This window comes from Onychomys torridus, chromosome 17 (genome assembly GCF_903995425.1).
Source record: "Onychomys torridus chromosome 17, mOncTor1.1, whole genome shotgun sequence".
Classification (NCBI taxonomy): Eukaryota; Metazoa; Chordata; class Mammalia; order Rodentia; family Cricetidae; genus Onychomys; species Onychomys torridus.
Genome location: NC_050459.1, coordinates 33,137,454 through 33,148,999, shown reverse-complemented (window position 1 = coordinate 33,148,999; position 11,546 = coordinate 33,137,454). Strand labels below are relative to the sequence as shown.

Sequence of the window (11,546 nt, the reverse complement as noted above, 5' to 3'; positions counted from 1 at the left end):
TTCTGAACAATACTTCAATAGATGGAGAAATAGTAAGATAGTAAGTGACAGTCATGATGTGCTGGTTCAACTGCCTGATTCCATTTGAGTCATGGTGACATAGTGCACTTTTGAGTCTTGGGTCCCCTCATTTCTCTAGGTTAAGGATCTGAACTGGCATTGACATTATCCAGCCCGTTGCCGTATATGCATCATGGTATAGTTATGGTAAGAAGAACAAAACACTTTTGTAACAGTGTACATCCTTTATAAGTGGAACAGCAGTAAGAATGTCCACACGACATATTTCATGCAGAGGCTCTATCCTTGTACAGTACTAATAATTCTTTGACATACATTCCATGGATTCCTTTACTAACATGTGGTTTCTTTACTAAGGAGCAAACACAGTTCTAAAACGTGAATTCATAGTTACACTGTTATTTATTTCACTCCTGTGGCATACACTGAAAATACTGAAAAAACACTTTGATGTTCCATTGTGGATTACTGAATGTTACATATCCACTTTTATAAATTAAATTCTTTAGGAAAATCCACAGTTTAAAAAAATTTTACAAGAATAAGCTAGCGTATCACAATCAACAAAGAATGAATTCAAGAGTTCCAAATAAGATAGCATTGGGATCCGCTTCTCTTCACAATAAACACGCACTTTATGCAAATCCCACTTGGCTTCATTTAATTAAAAAGCTGAAAAAGAAAGAAAATTATTACATAATGAGCAAAAGAAAAGCACAACAGCTACTTCTTCCATTCTAAATTAGCTCACATAATGTAACAAAAATACCATCATTACATTCAGCTAATTGAAACTTTGCTATTAGGGTCTGTCTGGTTTTGAAACAAGTTCCTATAACAGGGTCAGGCTTCCAGTGAGGTCAGAGGTGACCAATATGTGCTAAGTGAGCAACATCAAAATCAGCATTTAAAATGAAGATTAAGGGGAAATAAAGGGATGGACCTAAATAAAACCTAAGTTTGAATTTCTTGAAGAAATTTTACATTCTACTAAATTTATAATTCATTTGCTTATATAAAACAGTAATTAATTACAACTTTGCAGATAAGCCACTCATAAACTAAATATAAATTAATGATTTTTGCAGCTGAGATGTTAGAAAACTGTTCAACCTAGTAAGTTTAATATTTCGATGTTTAAGTTATGTCCTGGCATGTATGACTTGTCTTCCTGAACCTTTGTTCCCTCGTTAGTGACTAGAACACATGTTGTTGTATCTAAAGTTCTGTCCAATGCTAATGATGTTTATAATGCTTAGATAAAACACACTGAGAAATATATTAAATTTATATATAATACCTTTACATATACAAATAAAACATTATATAGTGCTTTGATATTATTTTATAATTTGTGATTCTATAAAGGTAATGTACATATAGTAGTTGTAGGGTGTAATTGCTTTTACAGAATTGTTAAAGACAGAAAGTATGTGCTATTGTTTTGGGTGATAGCACCTGATGACTGCAGTAGACAAGTGTCACCTCTGCAAGGAAGTGATTAGTCATCCCTGTGGGTACAAACAACAGTTACTGCTGCACCCACACAAATGTCAACAGCAGCTGGCCAGGCAGAGCTGTGCTACTCACATGCACATGCCCTCACTGGCACTCTCTGTCCTCAGTGACAGTTTGTTCAGAGGGTAAAGCCACCTTGAGGAATGAGAGCTAACAGGGAAATCTTTATCGGATATTGTGTGCATGTAGTAAACTTGTGCTTGTATGCATATAGGCACGTGGGTATGGGGGCCAGAGTCTGGCGTCAAGTCTCTCTCTGATTCACTGTCTCTCTTAGTTTATTGGCTCTGGGGAATTCCGTCTCTGCTCCTGCAATGCTGGGGTTACAGGCATCTGCCCCACCACACCTGGCTCTTGGGATTTCTTCTCTGCTCCTGCAGAGCTGGGGTTACGGGCACCCGCCCCCACCATGCTTGGCTCTGTATGTGGGTGCAGCAAGCACTCTCTTTGCCACAGACTTTAATTAGAATTGAACAAGGGGGACCTCAAATCTGAGAATTTTTGAGTTACTTGTTCTTTTCCTTCCTTCTCTTCCCACCTCTCTGTGTACAGAAGCCGGAGAACAAACAGTCTTGGTGTTCCTCAGGCACTGTACACTTCTTTCGTTTTTTCAATTGAACAGCATCTCTCGCTGGCCTGTAACTTACCAAGTGGCTAGGCTGGATGGCTGGCTGGGTAGAGAACCTCACAGATGTGCTTTTCTCTGCTATCCCCACCAAAGCCTCTCCATAGCTGACTCTGGCTTTCACATGTCTAGAAGACTATCTATTCAATTCACCGGGACAAGTACCCACCACCATTCCTGATTTGTTTACATAGGTTTCAGAGCTCAAACTCCTGTCCTTAAGCCTGCATGGCAAACAATTTACTGACCAAGTCTTTGTTTTGCTTTTAAAGAAATTATCTGAAAATTTCAACATATAGATCATCTAAGTTAACATTTTATTATTGCTAAAAATATGCCTCTATAAAAGCAAAAACAGTTAATATCACCCTTTATATTTCTGTGCCATTTTAGAAATAGAAAGGTTTCAAAAAAAAAATCTGATACTTAGATTGCCACATTTTCAGAGTAAAAGGAATTCTGCCATTACACTATTTTTATTAAATTTATGTTTTACGTATATTTTGCTTGCATCTATGTCTGTGAATCTCATACATGCCTGGTACCTAACAAGGCCAGAACAGATATCGGATCACCTGGGACTGGAGGTACAGAGCTACCATGGTGCTGGGAACTGAACCCCGGGGCCTCTGGAAAAGCAGCCAGTGCTCTTAACTGCTGGGCCATCTCTCCAGCCCCCTGTGATTGCATTCGTAATATAAAAATTGACTCATGACTGAAAGATGCGATCTGTTCACTCTGGTGGGGTTGTTTTCCCAATGATCACTGTTAGGAGTCATTAGGAAATGACAAGTGTAACCAAACTGATCATTATTAAATGTCTTATACTAAGCAATAAGTTGAGTAAGTAAAATATTTGCTCATTTTCTACATATGAAATGTTCATTTTCATTAAAAATTATGAAAATTATACTAACATAGTGTTCAAGTATTAGAAAAACCTGAAGTTAAACACTAACAAAAACTGCTCTGGAGGCTGGAAAGAGGGTTCTGCAGTTAAGAACAGTTACTCTTGTTTGGTTCCCAGCAACCATACGGTGGCTCACTGTCATACATGTGTAACTCCCATTGCAGGGGACCTCATGCCTTCTTCTGGACTCTAAGGTTACCAAGCCTGCATGCTGTGCGCATATATACATGCAGCAAACATTCATACATGTAAAATGAATCTTTAAAAAATGTGTCTTAGGGCCGGGCAGTGGTGGCGCACACCTTTAATCCCAGCACTCAGGAGGCAGAGGCAGGCGGATCTCTGTGAGTTCGAGGCCAGCCTGGGCTACAGAGTGAGTTCCAGGAAAGGCGCAAAACTACACAGAGAAACCCTGTCTCAAAAAACCAAAAAAAAACAAAAAACAGTTTCTTAGAAAAGTACCAGCTGTTATTCTCTGGGCGATCACTCAGAATTTCATGTTTTATTTCCATTATATGAAGATGGAATACGCAAGATATGTTTTAACATGAATGCAGCATACTGAATACAGCATACTGGTATCAACATTACATAGTTAGTCTTATTTCTATCTAGCTTGATGTGATAGTTCTTTTTATCTGTGTCTGCCTCACAATGTTGATATATTATCAGTTTAACAGTTCTTTTACACTTTGGTGCTTAGATATTTCCCCTTCCATTATTTATACATCATAAAGATGTATAAATGCTTTTTTTTGTACTTGAGGCTAAATTACCAAATATTGAACATATTCTCTTGTTTGTATTCTCCAGGGCCGTTAGTTTTCTGGACGAGCCAGAAGCTGCCTTGGGTGCTACCTTAGGTCCTGCTGTCCCCATAGCACTCTCCATCAGGAGCAAATCTCACTGTGCCAAGAGGGCTCTGCGTTTTCACAGTCTTGACTTCTGGCTGGCTGGTAATGATGTGAACATATGCTCTGTCAACTGAGGTAACAGTACAAGCTAGAAGCTAATGAGCAAGGGAGAGAACTGTTCGAATGGAGACTGAACACCAGGTAGGACTTGTACAGATATCCTTAAACACTTCATTTACTTTAGCCTCAGGTATGGAGTTACGCTCACACTGTCCCTGAAGCTTTCCTACTGCCCAAAGTATGTATGGGACACTGAGAAATACTAGATTATAATGTTGAATGGGAGGATGATCTCAAATGCATCTTTCTTTTATGTTGGCTCTTTCATTCATATCCAGGATTCAGAAAAACAAAACAAACCAACAAACACTGCCCTGGGCTTCATGAAGGTAACATTCCAGAAGCACACTAGTAAGGTCATTACTTAAAATTCAAAATAACGTTTTATAGAACATAATACAAATTTTCTCAAGTCACAGCCTCTCCTTTTAAGTCACTTTTAAGCAGCAGTTAGCAGAGTGCTCCGGATCATCACTGGTGAGGACTTGGCACAGAAGGGTGCTACAGGAAGTCGAATGACAAGCCATGTTCCTTACACTTTTCTCTAGAGAGAAAGTCCCAGGCACAGAGCGTGTCATTAAATCGGCAGCAGTGAGAAGATGAGGGGATCAGTCCTTTGACAGGGTAGGACAAGGATGTGGGCTGAATTCAAGGGCTCTACAGTTTCCAACGCCCACATCTGGGAGAAGCGGGAGAAAACATCCTTTTGGATGCAGAGATGATGCTGACTTGGGGCATGTAGAGGCAGCTGCTCAAGTAATTATTTAGGGCTGGATCTCAGGGCTAATACATCTGGCAGTGAGATAATACAAAAAGAAAAACAGAGGCATGGTTGTCATGAAACAAAAATATAGGGCATGAAGATTGAAAGGAAAAACTAGTCACTTATGTGCTATAAAGGTCAAAGGTCTATCCCGACAGTCACCTCCACCCCCACCCCCACGAGTGCGTTCATTGTCTGAAATGTTAGGAAACAGCAGTTCACTGTTTCTCTTGGTTTTCACCTCTTCACCGCTTCCTGATGTTTTGAAAACCCAAGATGTACACAGTGTTTTGGACAAATGCACTTTTGTCCAACTGGGAGCTAATGAAGTATTGAGATCCTTGACTGCATGTACTTCCTCATTCCCTGCTCTTCCTGTCCTCAAGGCAAGGGAAGAGTCAGGAGCTCTGGTGGCCAGGACGGAGTCTCTGACAAGAGTCTCATCTGTGCTAAAAGGGATGCTATCTGGTTTCTCATCCGAAGTGTTCAGGGGGAAGAAGGGCTTCATGTATCCACTAAGTACAGTGAGGATTGGCTCTGGTCTTTTTTCTTCTTCTTCCCTGCCTTTTTTTTTTTTTTTTTTTTTTTAATTTTTGAAGCAAGGTGTCACTGTGTAGTCAGGACTTGCAATGGGTTCTTGATCTTCCTGTATTTCCGTCACAAGCGCAGGTGTACCACAACTGACCACTAACTGAATTTCTTCCCCTTGTAGCTGGTGATTTCTTTCACTGATTCAGGTTTCTAATAGTATGTAATCCTCTACATTTACAAGTGTTAAATGGGGATGCTAGTGAGAGTAATTACTGTCCTTAGCCAGATCTCATTAGCCTAAAGTCCTGAGGCTCTTTCCTTACTAAGAGTCTACAGAACCCCAGGAAAGTCTTCAGCTCTGAAACAACTTATCCCTTGAAAAGGTCTAAAGACATCCTGGCCTTTATTAGGAATAAGAGACCCCAGGGAAGGAAATTTCTCTATTTATAGTTACAGAAGGTAATAGCTACCAAATTTAACTACAGGCAAGGTCAGTTCTCTACACAGTTGGTACAGAGAGGCATACTTAGTAGGAATTTGGATGACATAACTATTAATAAAGCCAGCATGTATGAAATACCTTACTTGGACCAACTCCTCTCTGCTTTAGCACTGCTTCATGGGTGAAGCCCCTGGTAGAATAAGAAGCTCCACTGCACCTCAGAAAAAACTTTCTAGGGTACTCTTCTGTTCTGAGATTTGAGTAGTTAGAATGTATGGTGAAGAATCCAGACACTATTCTGAACTTTTTATTAAAATGATCTGGGACTCATTTTTATATTAGTACTAGATATTAAGAATTGTACTGTTAATAACAAAAGGGAATTGGCTACACTTTTTTCCTAGGTAGAATTAAATATCTTTGTTCATCAATTTAGTTTTATATTCTGTAACGTGACAACATAATAAGTGAGCCAAAATGGAGGGGACGTGTTTGTGCATTATTATTTAAACAGCACACAGTTTGCCAACATGTTAGTTTGGCACCAAGGACTATTGGTGTCATCTATTTGGAGGACTTGTCCTTAAACTGTTAAGTAAGGCAGCGTCAGGCTGCACTCGGCTTATCTCAGTACCTACTCACACTACAGCATCTATGCAACCTAAGAGATGCATTATGGTCTTTGTTTGCAGGGTGGGAAGACGCAGGCTCAGAGGGGATGAAAAGACTAGCCTGAGGTGAGAGAGTTTAAGTGCCAGGGTCCAAATCACATCTTCTCACTCAATGTCCAGATCACTTTCCCACACACCACAATGGAATATAACAATACTGATTTTGTGCCACTAAAGAGGGAGACCTCTTATTTCAAGTGCAAAAATAAGCCCAGAACTTGTCTTCCGATCTTGTGCTTCTAATGATTATTTTCTCTTTATGCTGCTGTGTCACTCTGAGCCAATTAAGACTCCTCAGACAGCTAACACAATGACGGGATAAATACAGAGATTTCATGTTTTCTCCTACTACAGTAGAGACTTTGATGATCCACACAAGTTTCTAAGAGGCATCTACAGAAAATGCTTGTGAGTGTGAGTGCCAGGAGAAAAGGCTGAGAAGGTAATTATCTCTAAGTAGAGACCACCATCCATCCATGCCAGCATCCTCTTCTTAGAAAACAGAGCAAGGGGGAAAGTCAATTCTTATTCAATATATAAATGAAGTCAGTGCTATCAGCAAAATGGCCTTGGAATTATGTCTCAGATGGTAATTAGATAAAATCTCTAAGAATCTTGGTATTTCACTGGCAAGTTTCAAGGGACTCTGGAGCCCAATTAAATTCATCAAAAGGTTCAGTGAAAATCTATTCTTTACCCAAATGAATTATGTAAATATGAACCAAAGCTGTTTGGTGTACACTGTGAAGAAAATTCCTTTTAGAGAAAAGTAAAATATTCATATCAGAATTAATGATAATTAGCATTAAATATTTATAGAGTAATTAATTACTACTATACACTGGTGTTCTAAGTGATTTATGTATATATTATCTCATATAAACAAAAATGTGGTATATAAAATTGTCTTTATTTGTAAACAAGATTACCTAAAGTTAAAAAAGTTAACAATTTGCCTATGGTCACAAGCAGACTAGGATTCAAGGCAGGTCTACTTGTTAAGGTTTCAAAAGCAACCTGTGAATTTAGTTAGCATGTGGAACAGGTTGGTGCTGCAGACCACTCTTAATACTAACAAGAAGAAGCCTTAAGAAAAAAAGACAGGGATTTAAAGTAGACTTTTATGCTTTAAGCAGGTACATATATGAAGACAAAGAAATTTTAAAATTTGTGTGAAAAATGTGTTGTGTGGGCCAACTTCAATCAAAGTACAAATGAAAATCAATAATCAGGAAAGGATCACTTCACATAGAGGAAATTGAAGGTTATAGAATATAATGGAATGAATTAAAAATTGTGAGGAAAGGAGATATTGGAATGAAAGGCAAAACTTGTAGGAACTCCTAAGAAGACACTGAAAGAAGAATACTATAACATAAACTCAAGATAGTAATTTCATTCTGAGTATGCACAAGTAGAGTGCCCCTCCTCCCCCTGCATCAGCACAACACAGGGCTGGGTGCTTGGAAAGACTGCCTCCTGCTCCTCACTCTGACCTCTCCCCAGAATACCATGGTTCCCAGGCCCTCTTAGCCAGCTTTCTTTCCACTGATTCCTTTGCTTGGCAGCAACTCTTCACGTGTTTTCATCTAATCTACTGGATTTCATGCTCACAAACCAATTCTTCAGTATGATTCCTACCTCTGAGTTATTTTAAGAGAGTTTGTCTACATTTCTAGCCACATGAGTCCAATTCTAGTGGGGCCTTCACAAGGAATGAGTCACCTCAGACAGTGAAAGCTCCACTTCGCATTGGAAATAGGGTAAGCAGGCAGGGACTCAGGTTCAGATGGTCTTACTGTGTGTAGGATAATAAGGGGAAGGCTTTTGCTAAGAGTTCGAAAACCTTCCTTCCCCAGTGATTTATACCTTTTACCTGGTTAAAAAACAAAACAAAACAAACCAGCCAACCACCACCACCACCACCACCACCAACAAAACCTAAACCAAACTCAGAGCAGTGGAGAGTTACTGTACTAAATAACAATCCCTTAGAAGTGTGCACACTGGAAAACTACTCATAGTAAAAATAGTGCTGACAAATATAACACTTTTATAAGTAACTAAAATTTTTTCTCTTTTTTGTAGACATCACATTTGTATCTACATAGGATAAGACCTCTCAATACAATTACATGCTCTGATACACAGGGGAGCTTATATTAATTTTCCCTTTAAACTTCCTTATTGTTAACTAAGTAAGGTTGAGAGCTTCATGATGACTCTTGCTAGCTTTTATAAGTTTTAAAACCAGAGAGGTATTCTGTTTTTCTATTTTTTTGATATATTCTAAATGCTACACAGATAGAAATCAACTAATTTTTAAATACTCCAGCATTCTAGATGAAAGACCAAAACATTGTTTCTTTTCATATTCTATATCCATTATAGACCACACATGACAGAATAATCTAATTAATTTACCCACCTCACACATAGAACTGAAACTGATGTCTGATGGCAATACAATGAAGACCTGAGAGATTCCGTCTGTTTCACTATTTCTTTCAGAATGTGTGTTCCTAAAAATGTCTAAAGGCAGATGACCCCACAAATCACATCTCATCCTCACATTCTTCCTCTCCCTTACTAAATTTCTTTTCAATGAGTGAGGCAAGAAGAAAATGAACAAGGAAGGTCCAACAGCACTGAGAGACTAGTGTTGATGTTCTGAGAATGCTATAAATCTTCGGTATGGTCTAAGCAGAATCATTCTCTGTCCATGCACGGTAAGTATGTAGGGTCTGATGAGGGTTTATTTTCTATCAAAATATTAGTTTTCCTAACACCTCAGCAGACATGGGCATCAAACTCTCCAAGAAAGGATACACAGGGCTTTTATGTTCTCAGGAGAGAGGGAGAGAGAGAGAGAGAGAGAGAGAGAGAGAGAGAGAGAGAGAGAGAGAGAGAAAAGAAGAAGAAGAAGAAGAAGAAGAAGAAGAAGAAGAAGAAGAAGAAGAGGAGGAGGAGGAGGAGGAGGAGGAGGAGGAGGAGGAGAGAGGAGAGAGGAGAGAGGAGAGAGAGAGGTGGTTAAGCTTTAAACATGGCTCTTAAACAGGGAAGTATTTGGTTAAGAGACAAACACTTAGAAGTAACCAAAATGATAGCCCAGCACAGTGACTGAAAGATGCTTTAGTGACAGATATCCAACAGTAATTCTTAGAGTGAATCTCCAGGTCTACCCACTTCTAACCTTGACACTTGGTGAACTGAAGATCTTGCATAATTTTTAGTATGATGACTTAAGAGTGGCCAGAGGTAAGGTTTTAATTTTTACCTTTCCAGTTGGATCTTCCATTTTTGGAAAAGTTACATGTTTTGTACTGTTCAAAAGATGTTGCAATGTTTAAAGGACACTGAAAAGTAGATAATATGAAAAAGCAATCTTGAAAATGAAGTCCCAGTTATGCAAAATAACAAAGAGAAGTGATTGTGTCAAAGTCTGTTCCTTAAAAGTCATTTTGCTACCTGTGTACATACACATGTACATGCATTCTAAGATGAAAGTACACATTGGTAACAAAAACTGTCTGATGTCTCTACACAGTTCATGATGCTAAAGAAATGCTGAGTGCTCAGACCTTGCTTAACAGTGTTTAAAGCAGAGGGCTAGTGATTTGGACCTTATATTATTAACCCCAACTAACCACTGAAACACAGTTTGTTTAAAATGAAAACATCCAGATTACTATAAATGTCTCACCTGTACGGATAGCCGTGATACTTTGAACGAAAGATTGAAAGTAGAAAACTGAAGAAGAAGACCACCAGGCCTAATCCCACGAGGCAAATTACTAGGAAAAGAGACAACACTGTTAGGGGCTTAAACATGCAAATGTCGGTTCTTTGGAAATGCATCCAATTCCAAAATACTTACAGGCATCAGTTCAGGCACATACAAGGACCACAAATCAGATAATCCACAATACAAAGTATTCATTATTTTCCACGTTCTTCTCAATGAAAATGTACTATTTGGGGTACTATGAAAACAACAACATTGACTGATCTAAGACTTGTGGTGATTTTCTTTTATAAAGTCCCAGAGTGATTAAAACAGAACCAAATGTGACAAGCCACAAACAAGATTATCAGCCCCCAGATTATGAAGCTCTGGCCAAGCCAGCAGGAACATAGGACTTGGCAGATGCTAAAAGAAAAAAACAAAAACCTCTTCTGACACCCTGCAGTTTTAGAATCACACAAAAATGTAATTCTAGCTATTGGTTTCCTGACTGTCTCAGGAGAGCCCATGTTACTTAGAAATACTATATCTCTGCAAACAAAAGGCTAGGAACAAAATCCTGTGGGTAGGAAACTGTCCTTAGTGAAAGCCAGGGAGGAAGAGACCATCCAGAGCATGTCTAGGTGTTGGAGTGAGGCAGCTGTGCTCCCTATGATAGAGGGGAGGCCATGTTCCTGGTCCTGCGGTGCAGCCTTTCATCACCACTGCAGGTCTGGAACCAGACAGCAGGGACACTGCTTTCTGTTTTCATTTCCTTCTATTATGACTGGGATAGGTGACTAATGAAACACATTAGTTCTCCTTTGCAGATACATATAATATTTAAATAGCAGTCACTGCTATTAGTAAAATTAAAATCTGCTTCTAAAGTTTAAGCTGTATCACCCAATTAAATGTAGACATACTTAGACTAAAAAAGGCAGTGATGGCGCACGCCTTTAATCCCAGCACTCAGGAGGCAGAGGCAGGTGGATCTCTGAGTTTGAGGCTAGTCTGGTCTACAAAGTGAGTTCCAGGACAGCCAGGGCTGCTACACAGAGAAACTCTGTCTCCTAAATCTGTCCTATAGAATTAGACATTAGTGTTACCTAAATATCAGGTATGAATAAAGCATTTGCGAGATAATTAATATGCATTTGTTAGTCTGAGGGAATATTAAGAGAGAGACATAATGAGACTGAAACATTAAGTCAGAAGACACCACATTCAAACAGATCTCTGCTTCGACAGTGGGGAAGGAGCCTGGAGGAAAGGTCTGGCAGCAATCCTGAGATGTGCTGGTGTCCATGCAGTTTGGTTAGGAATATGAATTGCTGTTTACAGTAGACACGATAAAACATCAGGAA

The 11,546-nt window shown here is 39.1% G+C and overlaps 1 protein-coding gene across 2 annotated transcripts in view; it reads right to left on the bottom strand.

Moving 5' to 3' along the window:
• Nucleotides 1–225: 225 nt before the first annotated feature.
• The window catches only part of Tusc3 (tumor suppressor candidate 3), a 168,454-nt gene continuing 157,133 nt past the window's right edge, over nt 226–11,546 (bottom strand). For both annotated transcript variants that reach the window (XM_036166563.1, XM_036166562.1), the window contains exons 9-10: nt 10,159–10,249; nt 226–693 (exon numbers count right to left, since the gene is read on the bottom strand). In XM_036166563.1, the coding sequence (XP_036022456.1) occupies nt 678–693; nt 10,159–10,249 (107 nt within the window). In that variant the 3' untranslated portion in view covers nt 226–677. The remainder of the gene's footprint in view (nt 694–10,158; nt 10,250–11,546) is intronic.